This window comes from Corapipo altera, unplaced genomic scaffold (assembly GCF_003945725.1).
Source record: "Corapipo altera isolate COAL_440 unplaced genomic scaffold, ASM394572v1 107b, whole genome shotgun sequence".
NCBI classification, from domain to species: domain Eukaryota; kingdom Metazoa; phylum Chordata; class Aves; order Passeriformes; family Pipridae; genus Corapipo; species Corapipo altera.
Genome location: NW_020884951.1, coordinates 2,330,460 through 2,348,503, shown reverse-complemented (window position 1 = coordinate 2,348,503; position 18,044 = coordinate 2,330,460). Strand labels below are relative to the sequence as shown.

The 18,044-nt window shown below is 58.2% G+C and overlaps 1 protein-coding gene across 3 annotated transcripts in view; it reads left to right on the top strand.

The window, feature by feature from the left end:
- The first annotated feature begins 223 nt into the window (after positions 1-223).
- Positions 224-18,044, top strand: part of STARD8 (StAR related lipid transfer domain containing 8) — a 45,092-nt gene continuing 27,271 nt past the window's right edge. The window contains exons 1-2 of one of the 3 annotated variants that reach the window (XM_027663090.1): positions 224-344; positions 2,502-2,535. In XM_027663090.1, the coding sequence (XP_027518891.1) occupies positions 300-344; positions 2,502-2,535 (79 nt within the window). In that variant the 5' untranslated portion in view covers positions 224-299. Of the gene's footprint in view, positions 345-2,276; positions 2,536-12,067; positions 12,106-18,044 lie in introns of those variants that run through there. The other 2 variants (XM_027663089.1, XM_027663093.1) reach the window with 2 other exon arrangements.

Below are 18,044 nucleotides of genomic sequence, written 5' to 3'. Positions count from 1 at the left end.
GGTGCGTTCCAGGCAGGAAGGAAAGCCTGGAGCTGTTTAAAACTCGCAATCTTCAGGGAATTTCAATCGCGTCCAAGCCTGTTCACAACCAACTGAATAACGGTGCAGGGTTTGAATGCTGGCCCGCCTCCGCCGCTGCCTCCTCCTCCTCCCTCCGCCCGCCGGCCGCTCCTGCCCGCACTGGGCTCTGCCCGGCTCCGCTGCCGCGGGCGCTGCCATGGGGGTGCCGGGGGGGGCCCTCCCCGCCGGGGGCAGCGCCGCGCTCTAGGGGGGCTCTGCCGGCCCTTCGCCCGCCCATCATGCCATTGCTGGATTTTTTCTGGTCTTGCTTCAAAAGAGCCAAGGTAAGGGACCGCTGCTGGGTGGTGTCCGCCGCTGGCACCCTCCAATTTCAGGAGAAGCCTCTGGAAGGGACGACGGGGACGCGTCCCCGGCGGCGCTCGGTTTGCTCACGGTGTCAGCGTCTGCTCTGGGGGGTGTCGTGCCCGTGCCCCACGTGCACGTGAGAGGTTAATTTTGGCTGGGCCGCATGTGGGTGTGCTGGTCCCCGTCCCTGTGCTCGCCCGTCACTGGGTCACCGTCACTGGGTCACCACGTCCCGCAGCAGCAGCCCCGGGTGGGCGGGGGCTGTGCCCGGTGAGAGCGGCGGTGGGCTCGGGGGCTGCGTGTGTCTGGGTGTGCTTTTGGCCCTCCGAGGTGGTCCTGCCATGCTCGGGTGGTGTGGCTGGGCTGGGACACCCCTTCGAACCCAGAGGCTCGGGTTGCTCCCGTTGCGGGAGCACGGCTGCCTTGGCCGACCCGCAGGGCCAGGGTGGCTGTGAGCGACATGACAAAGGAGCAGCGAGGCCGGGGGCCCCCAGTTTTAATTTCCTGCAGCAGCGGCTCTCGTGGCATCTGGGATTTTTCATTGGGCTTTAATTCGTCATCTGTCGCCTTAATAAAGAGCAAATCTCCCTGCCTGCCTCTGATCACTGTACTGGTTTATTGTGTCCCAGCCCACGCAGTGTGGTGGGAGGTGAGCTGGGAAGATGGTAGAAATATGGTTAGTGTGGATTTTGGGAGCTTCAGATTGGGAAAAGCATAAAATCCCTCTGCAGACAGAGCTGTACACCAGGCTGTGCCGGGCGAGTGGATCTGCTGCGGTGAAATGGATGTGGAATGCACACTGTCCCCCGGGCTTTCAGGGCAATGCTTAAAATAGTTGAGTCTAAAAATGACATTTGTGAAATTCATTAGTAATATTAGTGGCTGTCTTGTCCCTGCTGTCTCCAGAGAGCTCAGCTGTCCTCGTTAACCCTGCTTGTCCCTGCGTGCTGTGTGTTGGCATTGCCATCGTACTCGTGGTGGCACAGAGACGGACACTGGCTCCTGCATCTGCCTTGCCCAGCTGCAGACCCCAAGGCCTCCAGCCCAGCCCATGCTGGCTCCAGTGCCTGGGGGCTTCAGTGATGTTGGAAGCAGCCGGTAAACCACTGGATTCAGCCCGACGTGGGGTCTGGTGGCCCCGCTGGCCAGGGCACCACCTTCCTGGGTGCCCTTGGTGCACACTGATGGCCTTGTGTGGGGTTGAGGCTTCTGCTTCAGTCTGGCCCCTCTCCCTCCGTGCTGGTGTTGCTCAGCTGCTCTGTTCACCATGAACAGCCGAGGAATTTCTTGAAGAGGGAGAAACATGCTGGGCTCTGTGGAATTAAAGCTTTCCCGGTTAAATGAGGTGGAGCTGTGGCTGGCGGAAGATTTTGTGGGAAAAGGAAGGTGTGGGAACAGACTGGGCAATGCCAAAGGAGCTGGAGGAGCACAGTGCCCACCCCCACTGATGTGGGCTCTCTGTGAGGTCGCAGCGATGTCTCCGGCCCCGCTGATGGCACCTCTTGGGCAGGCACTGCTGAGGGAAGCCCGGCAGCAGGGACACGGTTAAACCCATCTCTCCTGGGTCATTCCCAGCCCTGCTGCCCCGGCAGGAAGAGGGGTCCCGGGGGTCCGTGGGAAAGGCCAGCTCAGCAGCGCTCTGCATTCCTGCAGGGATCCTGCGGCCCCTCCGGCCCGTCCACGGGGCTGTGGCAGCGCTCTGGGGCTCCAGGGGGTCCCAGGCTCTGGGTTTGCCTCAGGATGGGGGAGTGGGGGACCCTCAGCTCCACCTCTGCAAATTGCTGCCTTCTCCCAAGTGCTGCTGAGGCTCCATTGCTGTGAATCCAATTGCTCTTGGCTTTCCTTGGAGCCGGGGTGGTGGGTGCGTGCTGGGCACATTGTGTTTGCCCAGCACTCAGGGTTGTGGGTGGTGCTGGCATTTTAAAACCAATGGGGCCGATGCCCTGGGGAGAAGCCTTTGCCAGAACTGTGCTTCTCCTCAGAGCCAGAGCACCACTTCTGGTCCCAGCTTCTCTCCGGGCGGAGGAGAGGCTGGAGGGGGGACTGAGCCCAGACATGAGGGGTAGCAGTCCTTGAGTATGAGAATTAAATCTATAACAAAATTATTTCTGTTCTTTTTTTCTTTCTTTTCACAGAGTTTCACATTTCTAGAAGATAGGAAAGATGCAGGTAAGCTATGGCAATGTTTTTTGGGCAGGAATATTGTTGCTGTGGGACGGGCAGGGGTCATGGGAAGAAGACAGTCCCCTTGCTGGGCTCCTGGGTTCATCTGTCAGCAGCGTGATTTTGCCCCCAGACTGTTGTTTTCAGAGGGATATATTTGCCAAAGGGCCTTGGTTCCTTTCCCATTCCTCTCTTTGTGGTGAACAGCTTTGTGCTCTGCAGACAAACTCACTGGGAGCTTCGGAGCCTCGGCACTGCTGTGACCCGGGAAGGAGGGTCTCCCTGGCTCAGAGCCCCCTGGCTTTGTGTGACTGAGGTGCCTCATGTGTGACTGTGGGGCAGGAGGGACTCGTGGTGCAGCTCCAGGCTGACCCATGGGGATTGTGTGCAGCTCCACCAAACCTCTGCCAGGGTGGGGGCACAGGCTGGGGGTTGGGGCTGCCCTACCCTGTGGGGCTCGTGGGTGCTGGGAAGGCTGGTGGGAGGAGGAGGAGGAGGGGTGTGTGCCAGCAGGGCTGGGAAACAGGGATGGAGATGGGGCTGTGGGCAGGAGGGTCGAGGTCCCACCTTTTGTCATCCCACTGGTCAGTGCCATGGGGGTCTTTGCACAGTGACACCCCCAGAATCAAACCATTTCATACTACAGGCAGCCCATGGGCACTGGCTCTGACAGCCCTGGAAGTGGGGGAACCTGGAGCCCAGGGTGGCTCTGCTGCTTTTGGCACAGGGCTCAGGACAGGCCCTGGGGATGGTGGCTCCAGCACCAGAGTCAGGAGGAGAGTGGCTGCCCACTGTTGGCCAGAGCCTTGGTGCCATGAAAAGGGAAACCTGCCATGCAGGGACCCCATGGGATGTGCCAGGGAGTCTCCAGCCAGTTCCCTGATTGGAGGGCAATGTCCAGGGGCCTCTTGTTTTCATCCAGGTAAGGGTTAGGTGAGCTCTGAGCCCAGCTGGAGAGAGCTGGGAGTACAGGAGAGCTCTGGGCAACAAAAGGTACTTTGTGAGGGAGCCCCAGACGTATCCTGGGTGGTCTCTGGCCCTTTCATGGCAGAGATTAGGAACATGAATGTCAAGAGCTTTTTAAAAAGGGTTAAAGAGCCCCGTGAAAAGGAAGGAGCAGGGCTGGATAACATTGTGACTGAGATTTTTGGGGGAAGAACATTTATAGGTGTTTTCCCCTTTGTTAAAACTGCCTGTAGAATCCAGGTCTCTCCTGGTGAAGGCTCAGTGACACTCACACCACCCCAGCTGATACCTGCCTGTCCCTACTGTCCCTCCCACCGCCCTGCCTGTGGCAGGACCCCCTCTGGCCCACCCTGTGGTCCCCTCCAGCAGCACCTCCAGCTGGGTGGGACACAGTGCCCCTGCACAGTCCCAGCACGGTCAGGTTTCCATGGATTTCCTAACCCTCTGCTTCCTCTCCAGCATTCACTTCCCATGTATTGTTCTGGAAGAGCAGAAAGGAAAGGCTCACAGACTGGCCGTGCACATGAAACCTGCATCCTCAGAATAAACTCCTGCCAACAGCAGCACCAGGACCCTCCAAAAGGGATTGGGAGGTGCTCTGCAGATGTCACTGAGCAGTGACTCCTCTCACTGCCGAGGGACAGGGATGGAGCTGGTGGCTCCTGGCAGCACAGCCAGGCAGTGGTGACATTGCAGCATTTCAGGGTGGGCTCCTCTGGCTGGACGTGGTGAACTAATGGGGAAAAGCAGCACAAGGGACTCGGCTGAACTTTTGCCCCTGCATGAAATAATAAGGTTGTATTTACCCAGCATCTGGATTGCTGAAAATAACCCTCTAAATTTAGCTGTTGTTGATGTGTTGTCACAGCTGAGCTGTTCTTCTCTCCTCACATGCAAATCTCCTGTGCTGGCTCGGTGGGTCTGTGGCCTGAGCACAAGGCCCCTGTTCCTCTCCTGGCCTGTGCCCATGTGTTCAATTCCCTGGGTTTTGGGGAGAAAACGGGGACTGGGATCTGGTTTTGTCATTGCCAAGATGGGTTGGAAGGGACATGGAGGAGGGGGCTGTGCCAGGGCTGGTGGGTGTGCAGGGGCTGCACCACTGCCCTCGGCACCGGGGCCGCACCCCGTCTGTGGTGTCGGTGCTGGGGAGATCTGGGGGGACTCTTGGGCTGGGTGGGATGCTGGACATGGCAGCAGGGACCTGTTCTGGGCAGTTTTGGAACTGGCTGAGAAACTGCTGCTGCTACACGGTGGAAAAGGCAGTCACAGGGCTGGGTGTGGGCTGGAGAGGTGGGAAGTAGAAAAGCTGAACCGAATGTGATTATTAGTGGGTTTAGTGGGACATGTGATGAGGGGATTCTGTGCTGCTGCTCCTTCCTCTTCCTCTTTCCTGCCTGCCCGGGCTTGGGCTCAGGCTCAGCTGGTGACTCACACTGAAACACCAGCATCCACCCCAAACTAATGCCGGGTCCCTCCTGGCTCCACATAGCCCTGGAGATGAGCTCTGCCACTCCTTGGCCTATTCCTCATGAAGGAAAGATGTTCCTCAAATACTCTCATCTTCTCTCAATTACAGTCTCTGTGGCCTTACTCCTGCACCCTCTCCTCACCAGGAATGGATCCCTGCCTGGCCAGTGCATGTGCTTTGAGATTAACTATTATCAGTAAAAAAGTTTTTCAAAAAAATAATGAGGTCATTCCTAAACAAGACTTTATGCACTAAAATTCACCCTGCCAGAGCAGTTTGTGCCCCTTCCATCAGATGTTTCCTCAGGAGCTGGGACAGCCTCTCCTGAGGCTCCAGACATGATCTCCAGCCTTTCCCTTCCAGCTCATCAGTGCACCCCTGAGGCTGTTTTGGAGCTGCTGAGCCTTTTGATACATACTTATCCCTGTTGGTTAAATTGCCCTAGGACATGGGCTGGTGCTAGTGCCCTGGGCTGGTGCTAGTGCCCTGGCATAGCCAGGCTTCCACGTTTCCCCATGGGTCACTCTGGGATATTTGTCGTGGGTGCAGGAGGTTTGCAGGGATGGTGGATCCCATGTGAGCCCACGGAACCAGGCACAGAATTCCATCCTCGGGTAATTAAGAGGAACCAGCAGGGCAGTGACATGGACATGCAGAGGATGCCTGTTAGTGCCTTGCCTACAGGAATTTTAAACACATTTTGTTTGTTCCCGTGTCACCTTTATGTTCTTTAGTCCTTCTGCAGCTTTAATTCCAGGGGTGGAAATTTTCCTGTTTCCTGTAGGTAACAAAATACAGATCCCCCCTCTGGACAGCAGGATCCTTCTTTGAAGGCCAGAAAGGACGAGCATGGGTTAGAGAGAGGGTTTTTCTCTGTTGGTGAGCTGCATGGCAGGTAGGAAGTGCAGGGAATGAGCTGGGAAAAGGCCCCTGTGGCCACCTGGTGCCCACGGTATTGCCAAGTTTTTCCTTTGTCAGCAAGGAGAGATTGAGACTGACTGTAAAGTTCTAGCTGCATCCTTGGGGTGGTTTGCATGAGATAGAAGGGGCTGAGAGAGAAGTTCCAAGTGTGATCACTTCCCTGAAATGATAATGAGAGAATACACTGAAAACTGGCAGAAAGGTTCAGCTGGGCAATGGTTTTGCTTTGGTTGGAGCTTTGTCGTGCAAACTCCTTAAACAGGCACAGGAAGGTAATGCTTCCTGCGTCCGAAATTGCCCCTCTGTCCTTCTGGGGCGAAGGTGGTGTAAAGGAGCAGGCAGGGGGCCGTGGGAGCCTCTTGGGGCTGTGCCATGCTCACGGGCGTTTGTTTTCAAAGCCTGAGAGGTCAAATGGGGAAAAAGCGGTGAGAGGTGTTCGCAGGCCAGTCTGATCACGTCAATTCCTTCTCCCCTTAATGAAGAGCCTCTGAGCCCTGCCCGGAGTGTCCGCAGGGCTTTGAACACCCGCCCACCCCCGGGAGCGGAGGCGGCAGCGAGCGAGCGCCCAGGCGCGGTGTGGGGCCGGAGCGGGGGTGACTCAGTTTTGGGAGGATGCAGGTGGAACCCGTGGCTCAGCATCACCTTGACCTCGGCCCCTGGTGACGCCTGACCCCGGGGCTGAGCGGGGTCCCGGGGATGCTGCAGGACGCGGCGGCGGGAGGCGCGGCTGGGGAGGCTCCTCCGGGCGGGGGGAGCGGGCGGAAGGGGAGCGGGCGTTCCCCGCGAGCGGCCCCGGTCCCGTCCGGGCATCCCGGCGGGGGAGGAGCCGCCGGTCCCGCCCGTCCCGCCGGAGCCGAGCGATGGGCGGCCGGGCCGGGGTCGGGGCCGCGTTTCCCCGCCGGGGCTCCGGGCGCTCCCTGGGGCCGCGGCTCCGTGCGGGGCGGGACGGCGCGGGCGGGCAGGTGAGTGCGGGGCTCGGGGCTGCGGCGACAGGAGGAGGTCGCGTTTGCTGCTCAGCGAGGGGAAGGGCTGCGGGACTGGTGCAGGGTGGGCTCGGTGCGGATCAGCGCGGGGGCATGCAAAGGGCAGGGCGTGGGCAGGGGACGTGGCTGAGGGGCTCAGGCTCTGCTTTCCTTCCAAACCCGAGCGATTTTGGTGGTGTTCTGTTCTGAGCCATGCCCGGCTGCCCACTGTGTCTTAATGTGGGTGATCCCACTCCCAAAGCCAAGGGCTAACTGTCCTGGACCGACTGGTGAAACACATCAGCCGCCCAAGAGGCCATCACGTGGAAAGAACCCCCACTTTTCATCAAAGAAAGGGCATTATTTTGTATTTGATCGTGTCTTGATGATGCTTGTATCAGTCATCTTGTCAAGGCTGTGAAAATGCTCAAGGAGGTTTTGTTCATTTGGAACTCCAGTGCTAAACTTGGCTTGATGTGGCTTGTAAAGATGCATGTGATAACAGGGTGTGGGTAACATCTTGAAAGCCATTTCTTTTGGGTTATGGGAAAGGGGAAACACTGTGGCTCTGGGCTCTGTCAGCTGCAGTGCTTAGTGAAAAATTCCATCTCATACCTGCCCCAAGACTCATGTTGGAGACTCTTTCCTCCTGCTGATAAATGATCCCTTCAGGAATGGCCCAAAACATGCTGGGTGGACAGCGGTTTTTCCTCAGGGATGAGGAGATCAGGTTAGTTTGCCACAGGCAAGGGGGAATTGGAGTTTTCCACAGAGCTCCTTCTGCTGGACCCGTGGCAGTGACATTGTTCCCTCAGTGCTGGCATGTGGGGTGAGTTGTAGCCAGGGGCAATTGGCCCCACGGGACAAGGGACAGAGAGGGCAGGAGGTTGTTTTGGCATGATCCACATGAGAACAGGGAGCATGTGGATCCCCTCCGGGGGTCTTCTGAAGGGTCCATGGCCGCTCCCAGAAGACAACTGTGCTGGTAAGATTTTCAAGAGATTGCTCAGCATTCTGCCTCTTTTCACTTGTGTTGGAAATCCCGTGCGTGCTTCCAAGGCCAGACCAGACTGGAAAACCCTGTCCTTAGAGCTGCAAACCAGCACTGTTATCTCTGGGACCACAGACTGCTCGGTTTGCCACCGAGCTGCTCGGAGCAGCCATGAGCTCCTCATCTTCCCCCTGTGTGCCCCCAAGTGCAGGCACGATGTCATCACCTCTGCATGCTGCAGCAAAGCCCACATGCCAGCTGGGGACCAGGGTCCTCCCTGTCCCCTCGGTGGGACTGTGTGGAGGGAGGGCCAATCCCCCAGCCCCACGATGTGGCAGGAGGAGGCTCTGGCATGTGTGGGTGAGGCAGGAACAGCTGGGGCACGGAGCTGGTTGCTCATCGCTCGCCAGCGTTTTGCCTTCCAGCAGCTGGGGACTTGCTGCCCTGCTTCAGCAGTGGCCACATAATCCGGATTCCTTGGATAAATTCCTGCTGTTTCTCAGAGATCTGTGGCTGCTGTTTTAATTACCCAGAGCTCTGGGCCAGACACAGGACCCTTGTTGCAGAAACTCAGCTCCCATGAATGATGCTGTTGTGTGTGTCTCTGAGCTTCTCTTTTCCTCCCTCTCACCCTCCTCCCTTGGAAGCCAGGGAATTCGGTGCTGGTGAGATCCTTCCTGCTGTACTTGTGCAGCTGGTGACACGGCTCCAGCTGCCATTTCGGGTGCCTTTTTCTTCTCCTAAACAAGGATATTGAAGCCATCCTCCTCCTCTCGGCTGGAGCTGGCTTTCCCACTTCCCTCTGGTGTGAGGCTCAGTGCTGAGGCTGGCACTGGAGCATCCCTGGGGCCCTGGAAGCTCCAGGCAGATGGGGCAGAGACAGTTTCTGGGTTCTCTGTGCTGCAGATTCACTACTTGCACGGGTGTCAGGGATGTCCTGTGGGCCTGGGGCTCCTTGTGGTGTTTGCTGGGTACCCAGAGGTTGGAAGGGCTGCAGTGGCAGCACCTTGATGCTGCTTCTGTGCCTGTGAATTGGAAAAAGCCAAAAATGTTCTGCATTTGGGGAGCCAGACAGAGAAATAAATGGGGCACCCCAGCTCTGCCAGGGGGTGACACCCAGGTGAAGCTGCTTCGTGTGAAAATACCACAGGTTTCTCCTGTTCTCCCTCCACAGGAGTGGAAAAATAGGAGCTGTGGAAAATGCATTAGCAGAGCAGGAGTCCCTGAGCAGCTGTGTGTGACACACATACCCCAGTACAGTGTCTTTGTATTCATACACCTGGAAGAAAAGTGTAACTTTTTTTCTCTGTGTGTATTTTGTTGTTGGAAAAGAGCAGCAGTGACTGGCCATGGCAGGGAGTGCAGGATGAGTCCACCGGGGGTGCTCAGTTGGAGCAAAGGTGCTTTTGCCACGGATTCAGAGTAGTTTTTTGTCCCTTTTTTACACCGTTTCCTTGGTTTGGCTTTTCCAGGGGCTTTTCATTTGGTGTTGCGTGTCGGGGCCACCAGAGGACGCCCTGTCCTGCTCCGCGGCCGGGGGGGCACAAGGACAGGGAGGTCGCGGGGGGGCCCAAAAGGGCCATGGGTGGGGTCAACCTTGGGGAGGACTCAGAGGGACCGTGGGAGGTCTCGCGTGAGGGGGGCCCACAAGAACCACGTGGGAGAGTCACACGTCGGGGGGGTGTGCAAGGGCCCTGGAGGGGTGATGGGTCGGGGGGACCCAAAAGGACCGTGAAGGGGTCACGCGTGGGGGAACCCGGCGCGTGTGAGTGCCCGCGGGCTCCGGGTGGGAGCGGCTGCTCTGCCCTGCCCTCGCTGCTGCCTCTTTCCAGCTCAGTGTCCCCGGGAGAATTCCTGCTCTCTGCCCCCACACCCTCCCTGTTCCTGCTTCACACAAGGAATGAATGGAAAAATGCTTGAAATCCTCTGAGCCCAGCACTTTTCCACTGGCTGTCACCGTTCTGGGACCCCCCCGGTGAAATGTCCATCCTGGCTGTCCCCTGGGTGCTGGCCTGGGAGTCACTCAGTACCCCGAGGCTCTGCACCCATCATGTTTCCAGAGGCTTTGCTCACCCTTTGTCCCTTTCTGTCCCCTCCCCGGGAGCCAGGGACCTGTGCTCTGAGGGGGTTGGTACTTGTGGGGGTCAAGGCTCAGCTGGGTCCTGGTACCCCGAGCTCCCCTGACCCCTCCTCTGACCCTTGGGCGCTCACAGCCCATCGCTCCTTGCCTGAGTGACTTCCACTGATCCCCCCGGATCAACAGCTGCTCCCTTCTCTGGAGCTGACCCTGGGAGGGCACTGGCTGCCTGTTGTCACCCCCCTGCCATCCCCCTGCCCACCCCCGGGCTCCAGCTGGCGAGGGGCTCCCACACACAAAGCTGTGGGAGGACTTTGCAGCCAACAAGGGCTGCACTGAGCAGCCTGTGCTGGAGCACCGTCCCTCCACGGTGAGGGGCTACGGGGTGGGGGGGTAGAGGCAGGCAGGAGCTTGGTGGGAGGAGGGTCAGGAGCTCGGGAAGGAAGGAAGGAGATGTGCATCAAAAGCTTCTCAGACTATGAAAACAGTGGGGAAAAAAATCCTGGTTTTTAACTTGATCCTCCCACTTTGGGAGCTTGGGCATCCCTCCGAGCAGTGATTTCAAGGGAAAAGCTGTTTTGTGGCATCCCTGCAATGTACCTGGTCTCTCTCCTGCTTTTCTGATGATCCCCCCTCTCAAATTGCCACCTACCTTTCCTTGCCAGTGTCTGTGCCCAGTGTTTGTCTCAGGCCTCCTGCCCAGGGTCCTGTTGCCTCCATCTCATGCTCTGCCTCCTCTGCCTCTCCCTCTATGCTCAGGCTGCTGCTTCCTAACCTTCAACCCTTTTGCCTCCCATTTCTCACAACAAAATTCCTCCTTCAAGTCCACTTTAAACATTTTTTCCCCTCTTAGCATCCTATTCCAAACTCTGCCTACCCTTTTCTTCCTCACTCTCTTGCAAATCACATGTGGCTGGTCCCCTCTGGTGTGACATAGGTCTGGGGTCCAGAGCCAGGTTGTGAGGTGTGTGTGCCATGAAGAGGGTCCTCCTCACCCTGTGCTGTTGGAGGAGTAACTATGGAGCAGGTAAATCCCCTGCAGAGTGAGGGGGATTTCTGGGGACACGAGACCTTGAGAGCAGCCCTGCTGCCCCTCTCAGTGCCTTGCTGCTGCTCCCACCCCGGCTGTTCCATCCATGGGGTCTGATGGACAGGAGAGCTGGGGACAGCCAGGTGTCTGTCCAGAAACTGTCCTGGGGCTCCTCTTTGTGGGGGGAACAGCCTGAGGGACCCCCATGGGAGCTGAGCCCTGTGGGGAGGTGGCAGCTGTTGGTGTCACAGCCGCCAGCTCCAGCCCACGGGCCAGGCCAGGCCCTGCAGTTGCTGCTGCCGGTCTGGGAGCAGAGGGAGGGGGGTGGCTGAGTGGAGGGGCTGAGGGGCTGGGGCAGTGTGGGACATGGACGGGTCTGGGGTTGGACTGAACTTCACATGTGTCACAGAAACACAGCCTGGTTTGGGTTGGAAGGGATCTTAAAGCTCATCTCGATCCACCTCCTGCCGTGGGCAGGGACACCTTCCACTAGCCCAGGTTGCTCCAAGCCCTGTCCAACCTGGCCTTGGACACTTCCAGGGATGGGGCAGCCACAACTTCTCTGGGCAACCTGTGCCAGGGCCTCACTGCCCTCACAGGGAAGGATTTCTTCCCAATCTTCCATCTAACCCTGCCATTCCCCCTTGTCCTAGCACTCCAGGCCCTTGTCCCAAGTCCCTCTCCAGCTCTCTTGGAGTCCCTTTAGACTCGAAGGGGCTCTCAGGTCTCCGTGAAGCCTTCTCTTCTCCAGTTGAACACCCCCAGCTCTCCCCGCCTGTCTCCATAGCAGAGGGGTTCCAGCCCTGGACCATCTCACGTCCCTCCTCTGTCCCGGTGTGGCCGAAGCGGCTCCACCGCTCGGTTCGAGCGCAGCCCCCGGAGCTCCGGGAGCGGAGCGGGGCGGTCCCGGGGCGGGCGATCCCAGGGATTGGGAGGCGGATCCCGGGAGTGGGTGGGACGGATCCCGGCGGGGGGATCCCGCACCTGCCGCGGCCGCGATCACACCGATAACAGCCGGAGCTCGGCTGGCACCGCCCGAGCCCGCCCGCTGCCCGCGGCGGGCACCGGGACCCTCCCGCTGCACCTCCGGCCTCCTCCCGCACCCATCCTCCTCCTCCTCCTCCTCCCCGCGGGTCCCCCTGGACGAGGCACAGCCCGAAGGTAAATCAGGAACCTGCGGTTGTGTGCGGGGGTTTGAGGGGAGAGGAGGGGGCGGATTTCGATAGAGAGCATCCAGCAATCTGCTGAACCTGTAGGCTTTGTTCCTGGTCTCGGGCTGTGCTGTGCCTGGAACGTTGGCACACACGTATGAGAGAGAGTCCCTTCCCGGAATCACTTGCAGCTCTGTGTGTAACAGAGGAAGTAGACGGGAGGTGATGCAGTGGTACAGTGACTTCAAGTTGTGCCAAGGGAGGTTTAGTTAGATATTAGGAACAATTTCTTCCTGGAAAGGACTATCCAGCCCTGGCACAGACTGCCCAAGGTGGTGGTGGAGTCACTGTCCCTGGAGGGATTTAACAGCCATGTGGATGTGGCACTTTGGGACATGGTCAGTGGTGGCCTTGGCAGTGCTGGGGGAACTGTTGGGCTCGGTGGTCTCAGAGGGCTTTTCCAACCTGAATGGTTCTGTGATTCACCTGTGGCTCTGGAGGGTGCTGCTCAGCCCCACTGCCTCCAGCAGCACCAGAATGCCTCCAGGTGGGATGTGAGTGGTCTGGACCGGTGTGCTTGCATGGGTGGATGTGGTGCCTGTACGAGGTGGCTGTTGCTGCTGCTGGGGATGATGAGAAGCTCAGAGCTGGTACTTGTCTCCTGACATGCTCGAGCTGTAACTGGATCCCCCTCTGTCGCTGCCAGGCTGAGTCATGGCAGTGTGTGGGATGAGGACCCGCTGCTGCTGTCGGAGCGGGTGTTCAGCCTGCCCAGCTCCCGCTCTGCTGTGCTGACCCATGTGCTGCCAGCAGAGCTGGCCAGGGGTCTGAGGGGCTGGTTGAAGGGTTTGGGCTGCCTGGGTTTTCTCAGGGTTCCTCCTCACCCTCCTCTACCTGGCATTAGTGGTGATTAACCCGGTGGCTGGGAAAGCACAGATTTGCCATCTGATCCAGAGAGTCAGTGAGTTCTTGGAAAAACCATGCTGACATCAGAAGACTCCAGATCAGGCCCTCTTGCTGTGGTGGGGAAGGCTGGGCTCCATGTGATGGCTTTCAGTGCCATGGGCACGTGTTCCCAGCGGATCAGCTCCTTTGGAGCCCTTTGTCATTGGTAGGGACAGATGGGTTTGCCATGTGTGTGTCGCTTGTCACATTGTGACCCAATGCTGCTCTGGAGGAGGCTGCTTCCCCAGGGGCTGTTTGATCGTGCTGAGCTCAAACACCAGCTCTTTGTGTGTTTGGATTTGTGGTTTGTGTTCTGGAACAGCTCTGTGTGCTGAGGGCAGCAGAGCCTCTTCTACCAAAGGCCTTTGTACAGTCCCAGGGTGTCGGAGCACATATCATGAGTTATTGGCAGAAATCCACGTTCTTTCCATGTGCATACGTGAACTCTTATCAGTGGCTGTGCCTTTTTCTGTTTGCATTCTAACTGAAGCCCAGCTGGGGAGGTGGCTGTGCAGCCGCTCTCCGCACGCGTGTGCCAGCAGGAGCAGGGGCCACAGACCTGCTCAGACCCTGTCAGCCTCCCTCCATTCTTGCAGGGGAAAGATTAGCTCCCAGCCTTATCCCAAAGGCTTGCCAGCATTTTCCGTATGTGGCAAAACACCAAGCTCCAGCACAGGTATCAGAGCTGCTTCTGAGGAGCAGCTCACGTTCACGCCATGTGGTCACACTTCCTCTGAGAAATCCTTTTCTGATAAAAGACTGGCTGCATAAATCCAGTCATGCCTCCTTTGAGCATTCCTTGTCTGCATCGCCCGCGGTGCCCAGAGCCCAGCGTGTGCAGGGGACAGGCTGCCAGCGGTTCAGTTTTGTAAGAGAACAAAATGTGGTTGTGCCCAAGGGCACGTCAGGACTTCCCCTTGGTTTTGTACTAATTTCAAAAAGATTTGAAGGTTCTCAAAGTCAACTGAAGTCGAGTGCAGGAACGAAAGGTTGCCCTTTCCCCGAGGGCATGCAGAGGTTGCTGCGTGACTTTGGGCCAAAGGAACAATCTGGGAAGCTGGCTGGCACCAAGGGGTGTGGGGAGTGCTGAGGGTGCCTGGCCCCTCTGTGCTTCAGCTGTGGGGAGCCAGGGGGAGTGGCTGGAGCCAGGCAATTCTCTGGCTTTGCTCTCCTGGAGGAGATCATCCCCAGCAGAGAGGAGAACTGAATCTTCTTCCTTCAGCTGATCTGTCTGTGAAGAGCCTGAGACAGTTTGCCTGTCACAGGGGTTTGGGACTTGCCTTTGCTCTTGGTGTGGGCTTTTGCATTTGGTGTCTGGGAGTTTAATCCCCAAATTCAGGCAGCAGGGCTGCAGGGCAGGGAATGCCTCTGGTGTGGTCACTGTGACCCTGACTGTGTGGGGAGCTGGAGGTCCCATGGTACAGCAGGACCCCTGCCCTGTTCCAGTGCTCATCTCCCTGGCCTGGCAGAGCATCACTTAACATGGGGGTCTCCTTCCCTCCCCCAGCTCCAGAGTAGAGATGTTGCTCAGTCCCTCTGGATTTGGTGACATTGATTGCCAGAGCCCAGGGATGAAAGCTGAGCTGATTTTGTGCATGTAAAAAAGGCTTTAGGAGCAGTGTGGGGGCTGTAAAAGCTGAGATGCCATTTCTCCTGCCAGGCTTTCCATCTCATGCTGTGCCCATGTCCTGCCTTCAAGGCGAGAGAAGCCACGGGGAGTAGCAGCCCCCCAAACCATGGGTGCTGCTGGCACTGCCCGGGTGAGGTGAGCATGGGAATTTCTGCCAGGAAGTCAGGTTTTCTTGTTTCTCAACTTCCCTTCACGCACATGCTCTTCCAGCCCTGCTGGGATGTGTGATGGGAGTGTTTGGTGGGATTTAGCACTGGAGGAAAGCTGTGTTGGAAAGCTGCTGGAGCTCCAGGGGCCGGTGGTCAGGGCTGAGGAGCGTCTGTGAACCTTTGTGCTGAGCTCCGAGCTCCAGAGGGGACCGGCAGTGGCTGCACATTCCAGCGAGGCCGGGGGTCTCCCTGCCGGTTAATGATTGAGCTGCAATGGCCCTTTGGTTCCTGCTGTTCAGAGAGGCACCTCGGGAACGATGTGAACCTTTCCAGGCTGCGGGGCTGGGCGTGGGGATTTAAAGAAACAGGGTCTGTCCCTGCATTTCTAGCAAGAGATTATTTTCCTGGTGCTGGGGGCGATGGCTTGTGGGGTTTTGTTGTCTGTTTGCTGTCTGATTCCTTGAGTACATCACCTGCACGTTCCGTACGAGGGATCGTTCTGGCGTGGAGCTGCACTGGCCTCGCTCTGCCCTGCTCCCTGCCCCTCCCTCTGTGCCCCGTGCTCCTCCTGGAGTGCCGGCCCTGAGCCCGTGGGATGTGACTGCTGCTGGGTCCCCATGTGTCCCTGTCTCTGAGTGCTGTGACATCCATCAGTGGCCATCTACCCAGTCCACTCTCTTCCCTCCCCTTGGTTAATCATTGCCCGGGCACACTGGCCTGCTTGGGGCTGTTTGCCCAGCCCTTATCAGCACAGGGCACTTGTCACCCCTGCCAGTCACAGGCAGAGTAATAACGGCCGGTGCTGGGAGCAGCTTTAACAGCTCAGGGCACCTTCCCTGGGGCTCAGCCGATTCATATCCCATGGCACCGGAGACTCATGGAATACTGGGCTGGTTCGGGTTGGAAGGGACCTTAGAGACCATCCAGTTCCATGCCCCTGCCATGTCCAGCTTGAGTTCCTTTGCTGTTCCATGGCCGGGCTCAGCTGTCCCTTCTGTGTCCGTGTCACAGGTCCCACTGAGCCATCCTGGTCTGTCAGGAATTGGACAAGGGGTTACCAAAACCCGCTGGCCAGGCTGCTGCTGGGCATCACAGCTTGTGGGACAGAGCCCCCGAGCCCCGCAGCTGCAGGGTGGGGGTCCCTGCTCAGCCTGGTCCAGTGCCAGCTCTGCCCCTGCCTTGGGGGACCCAGGCAGGAGTGTGCAGTGTCACAGCCCGGGGGGCTGCAGGGGGCACGAGGCTGCTGAGGCCGTCTGGATGAGTCCTGGGACAGCTGGCTGCTGGTGTGGGGAACTTCTGGATTTCATGGGCGCTGCAGCCAAGGCTTGGCCATGCCAGTGCTTGACTGGGAGCAGCAGCTGGCAGCTCCTCCCGGGGTGTCCCAGCACTGAACCCGAGGGGCCCAGTGCACCCCAGCCTGGGTGAGCCAGGGGATTTCCTGCCCTGCAGGCAGAGAGGACAAGAAAGCTGGCATTTAAAGGAAAAAAGAAATAGAAAGTAAAAGGAGTGAAGAGGAGGCTTTGCTGCGATTGCTGGGCGAAGGTGGGGCTGGGAGGGAGGGGGGAGCAGTTCCAGGGCTGTAGGCAGGGGTTTGTTCTGGGGGGCTCACAAGGGTCAGCTGGGGGCTGGTTCCCTCTGCTGCTCCTGGTGAAACTGGAACCGGCCACGGGCAGTGGCAGGCAGAGGTGTCACGAGGCTGTGGGACAGTGCCCACAGCAGTGACACAGAGAGCACTTGACCTCGTTTCCTCAGTGTCATTGGGCAAGAGCAGGACGTCTGGGCAGCCAGAGCCAGTGTTCCAGCTCTGTTTTCCCAGGCAGAGAATGGCCCCAAGGCCCCTGGACACCTTCCTGAGCAAATCTCAGGATGGCTGTTCCCTGGCGAGAGCCACTGGCACGAGCCCCCCGGGCATGGACATGCACCAGGAGCACCACGCTGGTGGCTGTGTGATTGATTTCTCCTGAGCTGAAGTCCTGGGAGCTGTGGTGCTGCTGTCGTGAAAGCAGAAAGGATGTAGGAAGCAGTGCTCCTTCCCCAGCTGAAAATAATGGGCTTCTAAAAAACAAACCCAAATGTTTGGAGGAGTTAACTGCTGTTCCCCGGGCACAGGGTGGCACTGGGAGTGCTGGGGAGTGCCACTGGTTTGCCCAGCAGATATTGTTGAGGACTTCAGCTGCTGAAGATGGAGATGTCCATCCTTGGAACTGCCAGCATCTGTTGGCCCTGTGCGTGGTCTCTTCTCCCTTAGTACCTTCCCTGTGGGCATCTCCAGAGGCTGTAGGTACCAAAATGCCTCCTCGACCTCTGGCTTTCCCTGTACAGCTCATCTCTGAAGAGCCAGAGGAACAGCCCTGTTCTCTGTTTGGCCATGGCAGAAGCATCCCTCTGCTCTGGAGCTGCCCCAGGCACTTGTTTCCCCTCGCTGGGATAACTGCAGCTCGGCAGGCTCTGCTCCACCGGGACTGGGGCTGCTTGTGCTGGGAACCTCTGTACACAACGTGAAAAACCAGGGACAGGGCTGAAATCTCCTCCTTTCTCGAGGCAGGTATGATCTCCTGCTGAACTCTGAGTCTGGCTGCTGCTCCACATGGACACTCACTTCCCAGCCAAGTGGCAGCTGACCCCACGCTTCCCTTTCCCACGCCTGGCCTCACACCTCCACACGTCCCTGCTCCGAGCAATCCCAAAACACAGCAGGCACTGGGGGAGGGGGGGTGTCAGCAGCTGAATTGGATCAGACCACGTTGTGCCTGCTGAAAGCCTCGAATGCCTGGTTTTTGAGGGGACTTTTAGAGAGGCGTTGGGGTCAGTGACATGGGAAGAGCTTTGGCTGTGCCCGTGGCCTTGCTCCTGCCTTGGCTTCAGGAGAGGCTCTGCCTCAGCAACCTCCTCTGTGTGGGGAGAATGGAATCACCTTCTCTGATGCTGCCAGATCCTGGTAGAGTTTACTTATTGTCCTGGCCCATGGAGGTTCCTCTCCAGCATCCCTGGCAGTGCCCAGTGCCCATGGAGGGACCAGGGAGGGGGAGCTCTCCCCTCTCCACACTGGGCTGTTGGCTTTGGGCTGTCCTTGACCGTTCTGAGGCAGCTGCCTCTCCCCATCCTGGATTTCCTGGACTTATCTTTTTTCTTTCTTGTGCCTTGTGTTGGGCCATTGGTGTCAGGGCAATCTTGGTGCTTCTTAAGCCTCCATATGTTGCCCTGCTGGGCTGGAGCAGCTGCAGC